Source organism: Arvicanthis niloticus, chromosome 9 (genome assembly GCF_011762505.2).
Source record: "Arvicanthis niloticus isolate mArvNil1 chromosome 9, mArvNil1.pat.X, whole genome shotgun sequence".
NCBI lineage: Eukaryota > Metazoa > Chordata > Mammalia > Rodentia > Muridae > Arvicanthis > Arvicanthis niloticus.
Window position 1 is genome coordinate 23,143,986 of NC_047666.1, and position 19,624 is coordinate 23,163,609.

At 46.0% G+C, this 19,624-nt stretch overlaps 1 protein-coding gene across 4 annotated transcripts in view; it reads right to left on the reverse strand.

The window, feature by feature from the left end:
* The window catches only part of Stambp (STAM binding protein), a 25,214-nt gene continuing 5,590 nt past the window's right edge, over positions 1-19,624 (reverse strand). For all 4 annotated transcript variants that reach the window (XM_034512524.2, XM_076939969.1, XM_034512525.2 and 1 more), the window contains 8 exons: positions 16,911-16,986; positions 16,505-16,600; positions 14,513-14,879; positions 11,780-11,904; positions 10,591-10,728; positions 6,071-6,183; positions 4,235-4,334; positions 1-800 (listed from right to left, as the gene is read on the reverse strand). In XM_034512524.2, the coding sequence (XP_034368415.1) occupies positions 744-800; positions 4,235-4,334; positions 6,071-6,183; positions 10,591-10,728; positions 11,780-11,904; positions 14,513-14,879; positions 16,505-16,600; positions 16,911-16,986 (1,072 nt within the window). In that variant the 3' untranslated portion in view covers positions 1-743. The remainder of the gene's footprint in view (positions 801-4,234; positions 4,335-6,070; positions 6,184-10,590; positions 10,729-11,779; positions 11,905-14,512; positions 14,880-16,504; positions 16,601-16,910; positions 16,987-19,624) is intronic.

Consider the following 19,624-nt stretch of genomic DNA (forward strand, 5'->3'; position numbering starts at 1 on the left):
TAGAGCACAACACAAGTGAGCCGTTTTATTACAGAAGAAAATAGCGCCGTAACCTTTTAAATAATATACTTTTTAAACAAATCAATGTTTGGGGGCCTGTGAGCGCCTCATGCACATCCCACCAGAATGATAAGCTCCCTCAGTGACGCCACAGATGATAAAAAGCCAGATCCTTCAAAATGGCTTTCACAGTTTTGCACGGATGCCCCTATTTAGTCCAAAGGCAGAAAGGAACAAGTTGGCAGACACATTTCAAGACAGACAGAAGGCCAGTGGTTGGATCTAGAGAGGTGTTTCTCTCCCATCCTAATTTTTGAGTTAGTTGCTTGGTGTGATTTGGTCATTTTCATATTTGTCTTAAAAACTGAGATGATTTCAAATAAAAAAAAAAAAACAACAGTCTCCCCCAGTGTTGACCCTTTCTTACTCTGTCTTAAAAGCTTACTTAACTCCACAGGGGGCTAGTAAACTGCACAGGATGTGTAGCTTGAGAGGAGGGTAGGACTCCTTTTGTAATTCACATTTATTCATTTTTTAAATTAATAGTGTGTGTGTGTGTGTGTGTGTGTGTGTGTGTGTGTGTGTGCACATACCACAATACACAAATGGAGGTCAGAGGACAACTTAGGGAAAGTTGGTATTCTCCTTCTACCATGTGGGTACCAGGAATTGAACTTGGGCTTTTGGGCTTGGTGGCAAGTGCTTTTACCCAGTGAGCCATCTTCCTGGTTCATGATTGAGATTTACCGAAGGTCTGTGATCGTCACAATTCTGTCCTTGACAGTGACATGGCTGCAGTCCTGAAAGGGAAAAAGAAACAATGAAGTTGTGGAAAATCCTTTAGAGTCATTTAAAAAAATATTTATTTATTTGCGCCTTGGTAATATGACTGGCTTCAAATTCCCTAGGTAGCCCAGGCTGGCCTAGATCTTTCTGGTGCTACCTCTGAGTGTTGGTATTGTAAGTATGTACTACTGTGCTCTGTTCGTTAGCATTGGGGATTGGAGCCAGGGTCTGGGGCTTGTGAGGAAATCCTTCCACCAGCTGAGCTACATCTCTAGTCTCAAACATCTCATTTAAAATGACCACTCAAGGTAACCCAGATCCAGAAAGACAAATGCCAAATATTCTCTTTATTTGTCGATTTTAGCACTGAATCTTTACATTTGAGTATGTCCCCGATGAATGAGAAGAAGCCAGGAGAGTAGAAGGGGGCCACAGCAGGGAGATGGGTCAGGAGCTCGGGGGGGGGGGGTGCAGGAGGAGTCAAGTGCCTCAGAGGGGTTTAAGAGAGTTATGGGGGGACTTAGCTGGGAATGGGGAGGAAGGCAAATATAGGGAGAGAGCGAAGATGAGATAAATAGCACTAAGGGTGCTTAAAACCAGAGAAGCATGCCATGTTATAAGTTTACTTTAAATATATATAAAATATGCTAGCTATGATGGCATACATGCTTAATTCCAGCACGTAGGAGGCAGAAGGCAGGGGGCAGGTGGAGCTCTGTGAATTCAAGGCTATCTGGTCTACATAGTGAATACTAGGCTCACCAGGTTACATGTTGAGATCCTGTTTCCACCTAATATATATAAGGATATGCATATTATATTTGTATATGTGTAATATATGCATGTGCAAATACATAGTTATATAGTTACATGGTTTTAACATATACACATAATTATATACATATATATGTATACAGGGAGTATATATATATGTATACATACATATATACATATAACTATGTAACTATATAACACACACACACATATATAAATAATACACACACCACATGGGGTGATGGTGCTTTCCCCAAAAGCCATTTACTATCTAACGAGACCCCATTTCTAGGCATGGGAAACTTCTCTGAGTTGTTGGTTGTAGAATACAAGTCTCCTAAAACAATAGGAGCTATTGTCATTGGCCTTGGTCACCTTCCAGAACTTGAAGGTAAGACGCTATTGCTGAAGATACCATGCTCTTTTAGACACAGTACTTGGAGGATCTGAGCTGGAACTGACCTGGACAGCCTCTTTGCTAAGGACTGGCTCTTAACAGTATTGAGAGGTACTATGCAGCTGCTAAGGAAGAGAGCCACTTGGATGTCCTACCCAGTGATAAAGCCTACGAGCCACAGCAACGACCCGACAGGCGAGACATCCACACTGGCACAATAGGGGCACTTTTATCTTGGGAGTGACTAACAGCTGCCTAATGGAACTTAAGGCCTTCTGGGTGGGAGAGAATTTGCACTTGGTATTGTAAATCTAGCCACAGCTGGAGAGGTCACAGACCTGAGAGAAGATCCCACTACTGCTGTGCTCCTAAACCAATATAGTTTCTGACTGTTCTAAACATCCTTTTACACACAGATAAGGGTAGCTCTCACCCTTCATCAACAAAGCTTCCTTTTGCAGCAGATGGAGACTATCACAGAGAGCTACAGTTGATCCAAACACAGAAAACAAGTGACATCGCTACAATGCACCCAGGAAACCCAAGGCTCAGGGACAATCTCAGATGAGGGGCCAGAGGCTCAGGATGCCTGCTGTTACACAGTGAGCCCTAGGCGTCACAGGGAAAATGCATCCATGAAATATCAACAATACGGTTGCATGAACAAGACAAGCATACTGACAGTATCAGTCTGACATGACATGGAATGGGAGAAATTTCACACCCTCCCTAGATGAAAGGCTACAGGAGGGCATTGTCTGCTGAGAGAGGGAGAGCGAGTTTTCTCCAGGGATGAGCTCCTGAATACATCCATTGTCCAATCTCAAGTGGTCAGCCCAGGACACAGGGACGTGAGAGCAAAACTAAATGGACTCAGTAGGCTATATATATATGTGTGTGTGTGTATGTGTGTGCGTGTGTATGCGTGTGCATGTGTGTGTGCATGCGTGTGTGCTTGTGCACGTGTGTATGCATGTGTGTGTATGTGTGTTTGTATGTGTGTGTGCACATGTGTGCACGGGTATGCATGCGTGAGTGCGCACGCGCATGTGTGTGTGTGTGGTGTGCGTGTGTGTGTGTGTATGTTTGTGTGTGTGTATGTTTGTGTGTGTGCATGTGTATGTGTGTGCGTGTGTATGTGTGTGTGCGTGCGCGTGCGTGCGCGTGCGTGTGCGTGCGTGTGTGTATAATAATAATTAAAAAAGAAATCATGAGTTTGGGAGGGAGAAGAGGGGGCGTGGGAGAGCCTGGAGGGGAAGGCAGGGGTGGGAGTGATATAGAAGCAGTACTCTTGTGATGTTCTGAAAACTAATTAAATAAATAAAATGCTGGCTCAAAGTCAGTGGTTCCTGGTCTGGAAGCTGGACCATGATGTCAGTAGCAGTTACAGTAACGGGTCTTGGAATCATCATTCCCACCAAGCTCTACTCATGGTCTGAATCACACCGTCCCCGGGGAAGGCTGTGTGTGTGTGTATATATCTGTTCTAGCATACAAAATCAGCTCCCAGATCCCATGATCTTAATTTCCCATGGGTCTCACCTCTACCTATCCCCAGATCTTGCATATTTTATGGGGCATGGCTCTGGTACCTTTTTATTGTTTGCTTTTCTCTGGATCCCTGACCCCCCTCCCCAATGGTGTGGAAGAGAGCGCCAGAATCTCATTGACCCGAGGCTCATCCGACTGCTGACATCTGATCAGCTAATCTTGCTATCACGGACACAATCTGGGTGAAGAAACCACTTCCTAGGGAGGGGAGAACCCTACTTTGTAGGCAAAATTCTAGAATTGTTTCATTTTTAATTTACCTATATGATATGGCTTTTCCCTTTGCCCTCAGACTGCTGACTGAAACTTAGTAACTGACAAATAACAAAGTAACATTTGATAAACAGACAATTTATCAGGTACTTTCTGTTATTACTTCCTTTTCCAGTGATGCTGGGGATCGAACCCAGGGCCTCAGGCATGCTGAGCACGCATCCTGCCACTGGGCTACACCAGCATCCTACTTATTTCATCCTTTCATCGACCCTGTAAAGTAAGTATTCTTATTATCCCCCAGAGCAGGAAAGACCCAGGAAGAGTCAGCAGCCTCACAGACACGAAGTCACTGGGTGACAGAGCTGAGAGCCAAGCCTGCTTCCAATGCCCACTGCTTCCTGCATCCATGCGGATTATGGAACTCGGGGACGGTGAGTGACAGGGCTGAATGCGGGTTAGAAAGGACCTCGTGAGCTCCATGTACTTGCCCGATTCTACATAGATACGTACACAGAACAGCGGTGGGTCTCTGCCATGGGGGTGAAAGCCTTTCTGCCGGCAGGTTGAAATCTCTTGAAGGCCATAATCAGTTAACTTAAAGAATCCAGTTCTGAAATAAGAAAGGGAAGGCTCGGAGTCAAGCAAAGAAGTCCATCCCCCTCAATCCTAACACCCATCTTGTCTGTTTTTCTTCCTGGGGTGGTTTGACTAGGAATGGCCCCTACAGACTTGTGCTTGAATGTTTGGCCATAGAGAGTGGGCACTATTAGGAGATGTGGCCTTGTTAAAGGAAGTGTATCACCATGGAGGCGGGCTTTGAGGTCTTATATACTCAAGCTATGCCTAGTGTGGCACACAGTCTCCTGCTGCTGCCTGTGGATCAAGATGCAGAACTCTCAGCTCCTTCTCCAGCACCATGTCTTCCTGCATCCCTGCCATTACCCATGGTGATAATGGACTGAACCTCTGAACTGTCAGCCAGCCCCAATTAATGTTGTCCTTTATAAGAGTTGCTGTGGTCGTGGTGTCTCTTCACAGCAATCGAAACTCTAACTAAGACAGCTTCTTTCTATCACACACACACATTCCAGGCAAGCACACTGATTCTGCAGGCTGAGGTAAGTTTGAGATAGCTTTCACAGGATGCCAGCTTATAGCTCTCTTCTCTGGAGATGAGGTCACAGTTAAAGAATAATTTATCTGGTGATTATAAAGAAGAATCAAACAAGAATTCTTCGTTTTAGAGACTTACTCATTCTATGAGTGCTTTGCTTACATGCCTGGGACACAGTGCAGCCAAGAGAAGGGGTCAGAAGTCTTGGAACTGGAGTGACAGGAAAGCAAGAGCCGCTCTGTAGGTTCTGGGAATTGAACCCAGGTCCTCCGCAAAAGCAACAAGTGCTGTGAACTGCTGAGCCATCTCTCTAGCCTCCAAAGAGGAAATCTCTAATTGAAAGTCAAAACTAAAGTGAAAAACTTCCTTTGAGCAAATCAGCAACAGTTTTAAGCAGGAGCAAAACAAGGACTGATGAACAATTAATTAGTTAGGTTTAATTAAGATTCTTCAGTCTGAGGAAGAGAGAGGGAACGGAGTTGCTGAACCTGTGGCATAATGCTAAGGTGCACAAAAGTGAAACTCGAAAAAATGAAAAATACAAAGGCTAGCTCAACACTCTCCCCGTATTAGCTCTGCTGGAGAATCCAGAGTAAACAGGACATCTGCAGTGAAAAGAGGCAACTCTTGGCGAGAGTGAACCATGTGGGAAGTTTAACCTTTAACCTTAGGCTCTTGAGATCTTGTAACTTTAAACAGTTCAAATTTCTTGAAGGTTTTTCTTAGAAAATCAACATTATGAACATATCTTTTAAAGAGTAAGTCATGTTTACCAGAACATGGAGCTTCAAGGAAGCCTTCTAGAGCAGACAATTAAGACTGTTTATGGATTTCATTTTTAAAAAGGTCTTGGGGCCTGGAAGATGGCTCAGTTGGCAAAATCCTTGATGTACAAACATGAGAACCCATGATGGTGTCTCCAGTATCTACAGAAACAGCCTGACATGATAGGAGGCATTTAAAATCCCCCAGCTAGGGAGGCAGAGAGTGGAGGTCTCCAGCCGAATCAGTGGTCTCCAGGTTCAGCAAGAGGCCCTGTGTCCAAAACAATAAGGTGGAAAAGCAAGAGAAAGATATCTCAAGTCAGCCTCTGGCCACCACATGTATGTACAGGCACCCTCCTACACTCGCTCATGTGCACACATAAGCAAACACAAACTCACACACAGTTGCTTTCACTAATAAGAGAATTTTTGCTTTGTAAGACCCAGAACCACCTCTTCGGTACTCACTCCTGGAACTTTGGGGAGCAGACAATCGCTATGGACTCTGGTAACATCATCTGGTAGGAGCAGTGAGTGTGCAGGTCCACACTGGACAGGAAGGCCGTTTGGGTGGGATGCGTCTGAAAGATGAAAGAGATCAGAGAATTTCCAGTGATCCAGCTGCCATGCTGACCCGCTGAGGCAGGCAGGTCGGAGGATCCCCCAACAGCTGGCCCTGACCTCATCGTCAAGTAGAGAGCTATATGCAACCAGGAGGAATACACTTGACCCTTATAGTGAGTTTCTTCCCAGCACTGTAAACAGGAGGAGTCTAACACCAGTGTGTGGGGACTCTAAAGGTCCTTGAAAGATCAAGAGATTTGTAACATAGCAATCAGAGTACGACACTGTGCACTTTATACTAGAAAATGACTGTGGGGCAAGTGGAACCGCGTAGCCAGACAAAAACTGGGAAGGTCGAGCAGATTCAGAAACCCTAGTAATTCTCGTATCTGAGAATTACTAGGTATTTCATCTACTCCGTACCTGGTTTTTGTCCTGGAGCAAGTGATGACGACACACCAGATGAGGATCATGACAAATGGTCACATAGCACAGAACACAGAGTTCTCCATGCTACTGAGGTATCTGGTTGGCCCCGAGGGTTTAGCCAATAAGCTTCCCCTCCCAGACATTCCTTCCTGCAAAAAGTATTTAACCTCTGGTCCACCCTGAGTAGGTCGTATGCATCTATTTTTCACTACCAATGAACAGTTTTGAAAAGTAAGGACTGTAACTCATCAAGAATCACTGTGGGGGGAAGCCTTCGTCATACAGAACTGCGCTGCCTAAGTCTCCCACAGAAGGCCCCTCTGTGCTCCAGACACTCACCCCTGAGTTAAGCCCGATTCCCCCTCCCCCAGCCCCAGGCTCATCGCTGACCTGTGACCCCTTTCCCAACTCCTTGGGGTTCCCAGCAATGTCTGGGTGTCCAGGAGTTTGAAAACCCCAGCTTCAGTCCCAGCCTGTCTCGTTTTTTTCACCTGGGCTAGGTCCCCCATCTTAGGCTATGCTCATAACCTAGCACCTCTGTGTTTCATCTGCCTGAACTGTGTTCACACCACAGCAGCGAGGCAGAGCATGGAACCACAAATGACTGAGATGAATTTTATTTATTTGGAAACAAGATCTAACTCTATAGCCCAGGCTGCCCTGGAACTCACTATGTAACCCTGGCTGGTCTCAAACTCACCTCCTGCCCCAGCCTCCTAAGTCGTGTGATACAGCTATGAGCTGCCAGGCCTGGAGTAAGCAGATGTTTATGTATTCTTTTCATACAAAGAGCATGGTCAACTCAGTATTCACAATGTCTGCCTGTCTCAAAGCATGCTATACATCACATGTAGATTTGTAAGATTTTTGTCAACTTTATACCTTGAAAACATGGCATAAAGTCAGCTTTTAAAAGCTCTGAGAAATAAGAGGAAGACGGCGAGGTTTGAGATGTCTGAGGTCACGGCTGTCAGGTAGGAAATAGACGGTGCACTGAAAGAGAGGAAGAACTGATCTTTGTATTTTCTCGTGAAATTTAAAATTTTAAAAATAGGAGAAGACCTATAGCCTACTGTTTTCATTTAAAACATTACATTTGTGTGTGTGTGTGTGTGTGTGTGTGTGTGTGTGTGTGTACGCGTGTTTGCCTGTCCAGGTCATGGGTGCATGTGCAGGTCAGAGAACAACTTGTGAGAGTCAGTTTTCTGCTGCCACCAGGTGGGCCACAGGCGAGAGGCTGGGCAGCGATGCTTTTACATACGGAACCAGCTGGCCAGTCCTCTTTTGTCGTTCTCTCCTCGTGTCCCTAGCTGGACCCTCATGGAGAACTAGACCCCTTCCATGCTTCGTTCTTCCTGAAGTCTAAACCGTAACTACGTTTGGAGTCTAAACATGAATTGTTTTGGAGCCAGCCTCTCCTTTAGTTTCTTTTTTCTTTTTAAAAAAGATTTATTTAAACAGAAGTTGTCTTACTTATGTTTCCATTAGTACATGCCTGTGTGAATACATGCCACACATGTGCAGGTGTCATGTGAATACATGCCACACATGTGCAGGTGTCATGTGAATACATGCCACACATGTGCAGGTGTCATGTGAATACATGCCACACATGTGCAGGTGTCATGGGTAGGCCAGAAGTGGGTGTCGGATCCCTTGGTGCAGGAGTTACGGGAGGCTGTTTTAGAAACCAAACTTAGATCCTTTTAGGAGAGCAAGAAGAGCTCTTAACCACTGAGCCGCCTCTCCACCTCCACCTCCACCCCCACCCCCACCCCCAGGCCCTTCTGCCTCCCCATTGCTCAGCAGCAGAGCCTCACCCAGCCTCACTGAAGAGGTTCTGTGACTCCTTCCAATGTCAGTTCAGTCTCTCTGCGTCTGCAGCTCTCTGACTTGAGCCCTGACTCAGAGGGCTGTGTGCTTTCTCTTTATACAAAGACAAGCCCCCTGTGCCCTTCTGATGTGATGCTGTCCTAAGCTACATTATCTTGCCACACCCGCCTTTTCTCTCCTTCCACACTGCTCTCCAGGTGTAAAAACACCACACCAGGCAGCTGCATATGAAAAAAATTACAAATCTTATAACTGCATTTCAAGAAAGTGAGACCCAAGCAGAGCTGAAGTACAGAAGGAAGGGAGCCGTACTTAGGAGGTGAACTCCACAGGAAGGGAGAAGGGGTGGTGGGAGCAAGAGGAGGCTCATTCCAGGAGACAGAAAGTGGGAGGGGCAGAGCAGGCTCCTGCGGGTCCTGTTTCCTTATTTGGATAGCGCTGCACTTAGATGTTGGCTTAATGACTAAGTGCATTACACTTAGTCCACGAACACTCACAAAGCTTTTGGATCATCAAAGCCAAGTCAAAGCAAACCATGACCAAGCCATTCCACACTTAACAAGCAGGTACTCAGTCTGTCCCCCCAGCTCTGCCAAGAGCACCTCACATCTACCCCCTCCACCCCCCACCCCCGTCAGCCTCTACCTTCCCTATCATTCGTGCCCGGACTTCCTCTGTTTTGTTGCCTTTGTTTTGTCTTGCTATGTATGTAGCCCAGGTTGGCCACAACTCATAATCCTATCTCACCCTGCTGAGTGTGAGGATTGCAGCTTCCCATGACTACAAAGCCTTACAGCCTCCGCCCCACCATTGCAACAGTGGGTCTCACTGGATTAATACTGGCAGTGAGCTCCCCACTCTAGCAGGAACTCTGAGTCTCTTCCAAGCTAGAGCCCAAGGCTGGCGAGCATCCTGAATTTCCCCCTTCCATGTCCCTGCTTTGTGATTTTACACATTTCCTGGTCCCCCACATCCTCGCTCCCTTCCACCACGCACCGCACTTTATGCTGGGGAGCCCGTCTCCCCAGCTGCCAGTGAATAACTTTTCTTGCTGTCAACTCTCCCCACCTTTGAGGCTGCCAGGACCAGCTTGCAACAGAAGCCCCCCAGATAGTGCTCTTGCTTTAACCCTGCATCTCTTCTGATGAAAACCACAAATCCCAGCTGAAAGAACTGCTCACTGCTGCAGGAGCATGGTGTACCTGTCTAGTGCCAACCCCTCCCCCATGAAGCTCTCCTTTGCATCTCATTACAAGTCATCCTAAGTCACCTCAGGTGTGACCCCCTCTTCCTTTGAAACCCGCAGTGTCCTCTGCCGACCTTCTGAAGAACACAGTGCACTCTGCCTTGTGGGCGCAGGTGCTCGTTTTCTCTGTGGTCTTCTATTTGTCCTCAGGTATCACAGGGCAAGTTTTCTATCTGCTGTTTCATATCCTTGATATCGTTTCATATCTCATTGGCAAGCCAGTGAGAACTTACACAGTTGAACTGAGAAGGCAACAAGGGCGGAAGGCTGCCCCTGTACATCAGCACGGCCCTAGGGCTGACTACACGTGTGTGGGACCTCCAGAATCTCCAAGTAAAACACCTGATTGTGACTTACACCTGTCACGTGCCAAGAAGAAACAGCTTGTTCTGTGAGCTCGAGGCCTTATAAATTCCAGAAACATTTGGGAGTACTCTTTAGGGAAGGAGCTAAAGCCTTGCCTTGAAGATTGTTTTCTCAGAAGCGTTTACTGTATTTGCAGGCACTGGAAAACCGTGTGCAAAGGGCAGTGCTTCTCCAGAGGACAAAGTGCTGCCATTAGAATGAACTCCCTTGGCTTATTTAAAATAGTTTCACTTACACAGCTTTTAGGTACATGGTCTCTATAGCATGCCCACAAACATTCTAGGCCAGCTTCCCCTCACCAACCAGCTCAGAGACACCAAAACACTGAAGAGCTATTTTTAGGATAAGATAAAATTTAGAAAAAAGCTAAAAGCTCTCGGTGGTACTCTGAGTTGATGCTAGAGCACTGGTCATGTGTGCAGAGGCAAATGATTGGGAGAGGGTTTGTCCTTGCTCAGACAGTGATGTGGACAGTATGCTCTAACATGATGTGGACAGTGTGCTCTAACAGAGAGGAGGTATCCAAGCCCAGGTTGTCACATTCGCTTACATGGATCCAGCCAAGAGTGAGGAGTCCAAGATCATCCTGCATAAAGAAAATTTCTTCTTCATTCTCTGTGTGGCAATAATCAGGCCCACCATTTTGTCTGGGGATGAGAACATGCGTGATTGTGAATTCATTTCTCATCTGCAAAGGAGAAAACAACAGGTTAGAACTCCCTGGGGGCTCTCAGCCCCACTCGCTCAGAGTGGGGGAAAGTGGAGCAGCTGGGCATGGCTCACATTCCTCCTCTCAGCCCAGTGCTTCACACCACTCAGAGTTCATGTTCTTTGCCTGGGTAGCCCATAAAGCCACAGATGCTGAGACAAACCCCAGATCTCCCTCTTAGCACAGGCTGGGCCAATGACATAGCCGTAGGGTCTTTCTTGTAACAGCCAAACAGTTCTGCTCGGGAATCTTGGGACACTCTCCAGAGTGTCTTCTGCATGTGTCTAAAGAGTTTCCTTGCTCGGGCCTTGTCACCTAGGGTCCAAGTGTGATTTATTCTAAGTCACTATTTTCTGGAGCATCAAGGCATGAGTTCAAGCTTCAGTGGGCTTGCCTTCCTCCCAGGTCCTACATCTCCTGGTGAACACACTGCTCAGCACTCTTTATCCCAGGCTCTCTTCCTTTTCTGCAAAGAGCTGCACACTTTGTGGACACAAAGAAAAGCCATAGATGATTTGTATTCACAGGCCACAAGGGGAGCTGAGTCCTCCTCCATGTAGAATCAAGCCTCCTTCCCGCCCTCTCTTCTTTTCTTTCTTAAGACGAAGTCATATTATATAGCCAATACTGGCCAGAATTCACTATGTAGCTGACTTCAAACTCGAGAAAAGTCTTCCTTCTCAGATTCCCAAGAGGTAGGATTACAGGCATGAGGTAGCATTCCTGACCAGTAAGAATTACAGTGTATATGTACACTTGTGCATGTGTAGGTCAGAGAAAAACTTTGTGTATGTTCTTCTTCATGCATTTAATTAATTTGTTTTTGAGATGTGGCCTCTTACTGGCCACAAGACTCATCAAACAGGCTGCCTGTCTAGCCTTGTAAACTTCAGGGATCTGCCTTCCCCCTGCCCCTGGGACCATGCCATACACTCTGTGGAGGGATTGGTATAGAGAGACTCCAGATTCCCAGTCATGGGAGAGGCCACAGAGGAAGCAGCCCCAGTTTATGGAAGTTACACGTCCTTACCAGTTTTCCACAGAGGACTCCACAGGTTTCAATGCCTTTGGCGGTATTGGCACTGGCAAGCTGAAGAAATTCTGAGCACAGATTGCGGGGCACCACAATGTGCCGCAGGCCTTCAATGGTGGGAACTGAAATGGGCAAGAGGGAAAAGTCTGAGGCCACAGGGCCGGGGCTGACAGCTTGAGATTCCAGCAATGGCTGCAGCTGGAGGACTGAGCCCAGCAAAGCTGAGCCACGGGATTCTGGGTTTCGCTGGAACCAGCCACCCCTCTCCTGCCTATTTCTCCTTTTGGAACAGTGTTATCTTACTCCAGCCTCACTGCGTGTTTTGGAAGTGTGGATTACTAACTACATAAACTCACAGCTGGAGAAGGCTGACTGCCTCATCTAGATCGGATCGACACAGATCTCTGCATTCATGTTTTAAGATCCTAATCCTTCAAGAAGAGAATGTTTTTTAACAATTCAAGGTAAGAGAAGGCTTACCTACTATCTTTTAAGTGTTTCTGAAAAGTGAAGCGTGATAGTAGACAACTGTTATCTCAGTTCTCAGAATCTTGTGCTAGGGGAAATCTCAAGTTCAGACTATATCGTGAGACTCAGGAGAAAACAAACCCAAAACCCAGGGACTGAGGAGATCATGGCTCATTGAGTACAGAGACTGTTGCACAAGTGTGAGGATCTAAGTTCAAATCCCCAGAAGCCATATAAATTCAGTTAGGGCAGGGCATATCTACAAGCCTATGGGAAGATGAGAGGCGGGAACAGAAGGACCATCAGAAGCTTATTGTGGACAACAAAGAGACCCTGTTTCAAACAAGGTAGAAGCTGACGACCAATACTCAGGGTTTTTCTCTGACCTCCTGGTATGCCAAGGAATACCACTAGAAGAAAGCCAAATGGCACCACAAGAAGATACAGTTTGTCCCCTAAGTAGGCATTTGTTGGGAGCCAACTTTTAGCAGAAAGCGGCTATCAGCTTTGTAGCCATCTTGAGCCATATACCCTGATAAGAGATGTGATTACAATAGCCTACAACAGCTGAGCACACTCTGATAACATCTTGCTTTAGATACCCAGGATTTTCCCTTGGGTGTGTGAGATTAAAGGTGTGTGAGATTAAAGGTGTGGGACTTAAGAGTGTGATTTAGAGATCAGATTTAGAGACAAGCCCTAAGGGCATGACTTAAAGGCGGGACAAAAAGGCATGGCTTAGAAGTGAGACATATAAAAGGCGAGAGGCAGACAGGAGAGTTGAGAACAATTTGGAGATCAGAGAATCAGACACTTTAGAGAGTACAACTTGGAGAACAATTTGGAGTAACAGAGATTCAGACTCTAGAGTAGGAGTAGACATTAGACACTCGGAAGAGAACAGATTGAGTACAACTAGGAACTAGGAGGAGTACAACTAGGGACTAGGAACTAGGAACTCAAGACTCGGGACTTGGACTAGGAAGAGAGACTGAAGAATAAACGGGATTGAAACACACTCTGTCTGGTCTCCATTCTTCGAGTCTGTCCTCACTCTCTCTCTTGCTGAACCCCGACCTGCGGACCAGAGCGGCAGCTTGGGCTGGGATACAGTGGCCGCCAAGCGCAGAGTGGAGAGGGCCTCAACATTTTTGGCTGCCCAAAGTGGGGCAGCCTAGGCCCCAACATTTTTTGGCACCTGAATGTGGGACTAGTGCGGTTCTCAACAGGCATTTCCAAAGCAGCTTGTAAAACCCATCCAAGATAGCAAGAGCTATTCCTGAATTCCTCAGAGAAGCTGTGGGAGACTCAGAAAGTGAGAGGAGCGGACAACACAAACTGCAGACAGAGCAACAGCAGTCTGACAACTGCATGTGTGGGTGACAGATTAAGGTCTAGCAGAAGCAACCCAGCGACCACTCAGTCCACCCTCAGAAGGCATGTCAGCCCATAGGAAACACAGCGGAGAAAGACGTAAGGCCTTGCGTACAGGAAGTTAGAATCTAGCTACTGGCGAGTGATGGCACTATGAAGGAAATAATTTAAAACACTGAGGCTAAGAAGAGCTCTGGGAGTTCTGTGGGGTTCATCAATCTGACTGAACAGAGAGGAGCTGGAGAAGCTTCAAGCAAACAGGAAAGGCAGAAGTCTAGACAGAAGCTAACAGAGTGGTGGGTCAGACATTAGAAAGAGTTCCCCAGAGCAGAGGATAAGCAGCAAGGAGCAGAACATGGAGGAGGCTTCAGAGAAAACAAAGGAGGGGGTCTGAAAGGCCAGCCATCAGAGCCCAGCCATCCTTCCTTCTTACACGCATTAGAAGATGGGACACTAGTTTTTATGAATGACCACATAACCATCTGCAAGGCACATACTCATACTGACCAAGCTCCTTACCGACTAGGAACGGTCTAGGCAGGGGTGATTCAGTGGCCTTTTAAAGAAGTCAGCCATTGCTTTTCATGTGGCACTAAACATTTTAAAACTGCTTCTAGGAAGGACCCCCTGTGATCTCTAGTTCACTGAACACTTCACATTTCTGTAGAACCTTTACAAGCTGAGGGTCTGAATTCCAGGAAGTTTTTTTTTTTTTTTTTTTTAAAACTGACTAAGATTAACTTAAGTTCAAGACCTTTTTGAAAGACAAGACAGTCAGGGTGGCAGGTCAGAAAAAGACAGTACTCATCCCACAATGTTCTGTTGACAGACTCAAGTGGGACCATGGAGGTAAGAGAGACGGAAGAAGGCATCAGTGAGGGGACTCACCATTTTCTATGATGCTCAATGCTCCAGGTTTCAGGGACCTGTCCACCACAGGTGGCTTAGCTGGCCTCATGGTTGTGTTACAGTCTGAAGTCTGCGTGGGCGAGAAAGGTGAGCTGGGGGCCATGTCTACACAAGGCTTTTCCAGATCAGGGAGCAGAGGCCCGCCGGGGCCAGGGTCTACCTTCCCGAACTCTTGGACAACTTTTAGCCGCTCTTTTTCCAGCTCCTGTTTCTGGATCATCTCCTCAAAGGCATGGAACTGCTCCTGCTCTAGCTGCTTCTGCTTCTGCTGGGCGACTCTCTGCTTCTCTTTTTCCAACTCTTGCTGGATGGCGATCTTCCGGGAAAGTTCCTCTTCTTCCTTTTTCTACAGAGAAAGTAAAGGTTCTAGGCTAACACTTCATCCCTCAGAAGAAAAGCATCGGAACAGAGATGTCCAAAGTATAGTTTTGCTCTGGTCTCACTTCCCAATTCAGAATTCATGCTTCATTCAATACCTCTTAAAGCGAGGAGTATAGGCAGCATCCCTTTCGACCAAGCCACCGTAACCCATTTTCAAGGACAGCAGAAGTTCCTATCGTCAAGGTGCATCGGTGTGAAAGCTAGTGTTCATTGCCAACTTGACAGACTTTAGAATCATCCCGAAAACACAGCGATGAGCTGTCTGTAGGGGATCATCTTATTTACATTACTTCATTTGGGAAGACCCATCTCAGTTATGGATGGGACCATTCCCTGTGTGAGGGGATCCCAGCCGGTTTGAAATGGCAAGAGGGAGAGGAACACCAGAGTGCAAGCCTTCATGCTGCTCCCTTGTTTTCTAATCTCAACGTTACCTTTACTTATGTTTAATGGGGTGGGGACATGCGCCAAGGCTCATGTATGAAGGCCAGAGGACAACTTGTGGGACTCAGCTCTCTGCTTCTACTATGTAGGTCAGGGGATTGAACTCAGGCCGCCAGACTCGGAGGCAAGCATCTTTAACCCATTGAGCCATTTTACCAGCCCCTCCCTGTTCTTGTCTATGGATGAAATGTGGTTAACTGCTTCAAGCTCTTGCTATTGTGGGCTGCACCTTGAACTGTGAGTTAAAATCCATGCTTTCTCCTTTAAGTTGCTTTTGCAGGAGTGCTTTAGCATGGTGACATGGAAGCAACTAGGGCACTGGCACTCTACTGCCCTTTATTCTTTACCTTAAATCATGATGTACCTCAGCTGTCCATCCCACATAACCTGTACCTGTATCTGATATACCTGGGTCTCAGATACCTGTATCTCAGATATGTCTATATAAAATGCCTGGTATCCCAAACAAGGCTATAAAATAAAATCCAAGCTTAGACCTTCTATCTTGGAGCCTCCAGAACCTTTCTGGTGTTTATTTAAATACAGTGATATTTAAACTAAAAAGTATCAATGAATAAACCCCTTCCACTTAATGCCTTAGGAATGTATGGCTGACAGCCACTAATCCCTCTGCTGGTTGTCAGCACCTGTGTGCAGAACAGAGCACAGCAGACAGCTACATGTTAGCATGTAGGTACCGCTCCAGTGTGTATTTCTGCCCTGCAAGCGAACCGTGTAGGACTCTGAGTGTTTCTCCACAAGCTGAAACTAACTATTCTAAACAAGACCCACTGATACCACTGGGGAAATCAATGACTATAAAAAGCTCTTGGGATAAGCACATGACCTAAACTTCCTACTCCTGAGATCTGAAATGCTTTATGCTCTGGGGAGAATCTTCACGGTGGGCAGGTTTCTTGCTGTAGATACGGCAGAAGGGTCACAGGTGTCTGTCCTCAAGTCACCCTCTTGGACACATAGGGCAAATCTGTTAGAATCCTTTACATTCCTACTGGTTGGTGGCTCTTTTGAGTCACTGGCCTTTGTGCCCCCAAAACAAAGTAGCCCATTAAGTTCACAGACTCTATTTGCCCCGACAGCGCTGACCGGGGCTGGCTAAGCAGCACACAGGCTGTGCATACTGACCTTCCGCTCCTTATACTGCTCATATTCTTTGGTATATCTTTTCAAGAGTTCTGTCTTCAGTTCTTCTGCTTTAGGGAAAGCGACGTTCTTTAATTTCTGAAATACAAAGCGGAACCTGAGAATTAGAGTATTCCAATGTCAGCAAAGGGAGAGAGGAAGAAGACAAGTCAAAAGTTACAGCAGTGTCTCACACAGGACGCGAACCCCGCCACCCTGACATCCCACCACTGTCCCGTGCTGCAGAGGCAGCCCAGGTCGTCTTTCCTGCTCTGATGGGCAGATGAATGTTCTGCAGTTGCATGTCAGTTGCATGTCAGTTGTATGTCAGTTGTATGTCAGTTGCATGTCAGTTGCTCTGCCCTGCTCTGGAGCTTAGAGACAGACACCAGTAAGGATAAGGACGAACCTTGACTGCATCTTTCTTCTCAGGAATGACAGCTGATTTGTAGTCACGGTGTTTTGGAAGTTTTTCAATGAACAGCCTAAGGAAACACACCAGAGCAGTTAGGGTACACAGAAAAGTCACATGTCCCTGAGAAAATGCAGCCACTAACAGAGTTTCTGGGGTGCTGGGGAGTTAGACAGACACAGCATACATGGCTTGTCTCCTATCAGCTTCACCCCTGCATGGAAGCCCTGCTCTCCTCTCCTAAAACAGAGAGTAACAGCAAATGCCAGATTCCTACGTCAAGAAGGAGAGCCAAGGGTGAGTGAGATGGTTCGGTAGGTGAAGGTCCTTGTGGTCAAGGCTGGGTACCAGAGTTTAACCCTCAGTATTCACATGGTGGAAGAAGAGAACTTATCCATCCAAGTAGTTTACCATCCTTCATGAATGTCGAATTGGCAGGTGCCCTCACCCCAACAAAAAATAAATGTAAATTAAGAATATTGACCAAGATGGATATAGAATCCACTGATGCTTATAATTCCAACCCCAAGGAGGCATTGTGGGTTTAAAACTATGTAGATTGAACTACATAGTGAGAGTGTCTCAAAACAGAAGAAACGAGCCCCCAAAACTTCATTTAAATAAAAGCCTGTCCTATGCCCAAATTGTAACTCTGAAGAGAAAGGTTTTTTTCTTGTGATATAACAGAAAGGGCCTCTGTCATAAAATATCCTTCATTCTGTGATGGTAAATCTTATTGTCTATTTGACATACCTGGGGAGAGGAGAGGAAACCTCAGGAATTGCCCCCATCAGACTGGCCTGCAGGCTTGTCTGTGGGACAGTGTGTTGATTGCTAACTGTTGAAGGAGGACCAAGTCCACCGTGGGTGGTGCTATCCCTAGGCAGGTGGGCCTGGGCTGTATAAAAAAGGTAGCTAAGCATGGGCCAGGGAGCAAGCCAGTAAGCACCATTCCTCTGTTGATTCTCTCTTCAAAGAGAGACTCTTGATTTCCTATAAACTTAACAAATCCTTTTCTCTCAAGTTGCTTTAGGTCAGTGGCTTATCACAGTAACAGAAATGCTGATCAAAATCCAGGACATCCGCAGCCAGGGGTAGTAGGCTAAGAGAAGAGAAAACCACGGCCATTATTGCTGTTGTGACCTTGACCTCTAGAAGTTTCTCCCGGGACTCATAACCCTTCAGAGAAGAATACTGTGTACCGCTTCCAGGCATATGCTGCCTGTGCTCCACAAGCAGATGCCCAAGTAACTCTGAAGGAAGCTCAAAGCAAAATCATAAACCTATTTAACACTAGAGGTTGACAAGCAACACAAGAGCTCTGTGAGTAAAATCCCACGCTGTGCAAGCCTGCTGAGCCCAGCCTGATCATCCAGAAGCAGGAAGTGACACTTGAGGTCCTTTCACCTCTGAACATGCATACCACGAGCTAGCCACATACCTCCCATACTGCGATGACGACAACTACCACTAAGTAGTAATAATGATGAGAACAATAATAGATAGTTAAATAAAGGACTGTGTACATAGCCAACATCTGCCATGAGTATATATGATTATCTTCAGTAGCAGACACAGGAACAAAAGACGAGGATGAGAACCACCTTGGAGACCTAACACCAGGGCTGGAAACGCCCTAAGTGCACCCTAGCACAGCAGTGATACACATGGATGCTTTGGTTTGGGGTTATATCTGGTTGCAGACTAGAGAAAGCAAATACATCAAAACAAAGATACATCAGCAAACACAGAAACCACCTGACAGAGCAAAGAGAAAACCAGGAAACAAGCAGGAAAGGACACACAGTGACTACATGGCGCTCAGCTTCTCTGATGAAGGAAATTCTAAGTAAATGCTAGATAGCAGTTTTACTATCAGATTGGCAAAGGTAGGTTGGTGCCTGCTCAGGTGTAGGAAAGAAAATGTGTATTCTCATGTGTTATCAAGATTGGAAATAGATCTAAATTCTTTCTTATTGGAAGGAAAAGACGGAAGACAATTATTCAAAACTTACAAATGCACAAAATCTATAGCCTGGCCTCAAGGAACTCAAGATCAACATAACCACATCTATGAATATACCAAAATATACATACTAGAAGATTCAATATGGAGTTACAAAAAGCAGTGAAGCATCAATATCCATCAAGACAGGATAAGTGAATTTGCACTACATATGCAAATGTAAAGCAATGTTATCACCCATTCATTCAAAACCATTTTACTGAGCGTCTCTGTACGGTAACAAGCTGGGCTCTGAAGGCTGGGGATACATTGTAAATGGCCCATTCAAGCTTTCCCCTCATTACAGAGCACCCATTACAATGGAGAACAGACATTTTAAAAAAGCATATAAAAATATCAGTATTATTGGGGATGGAGAGACAGCTCAGAGTTAAGAGTGCTGGCAGATCTTCCAGAGGACCTAGGATGGATTCCCATCACTCACATGGAGGTTCACAACAATCTCTAACTCTAGTACCATGGGATATGACACCCTCTTCTGGCTTCCTCTGGCATGAGGCATATATGTAGTGCCAACATACATGTAGATAAAATTCCCCCTCCCATAACATAAATACATACAATTTGAAAAAAAGGAATCAGTGCAAAGAAAGTCATTAATAACAGGAAAGGGGACAGGTGGAGACTGGGGCATGGGACTGGAGATGGAATAGCTAAGGGAAGCATAAGAGATGGCATTTGAGCA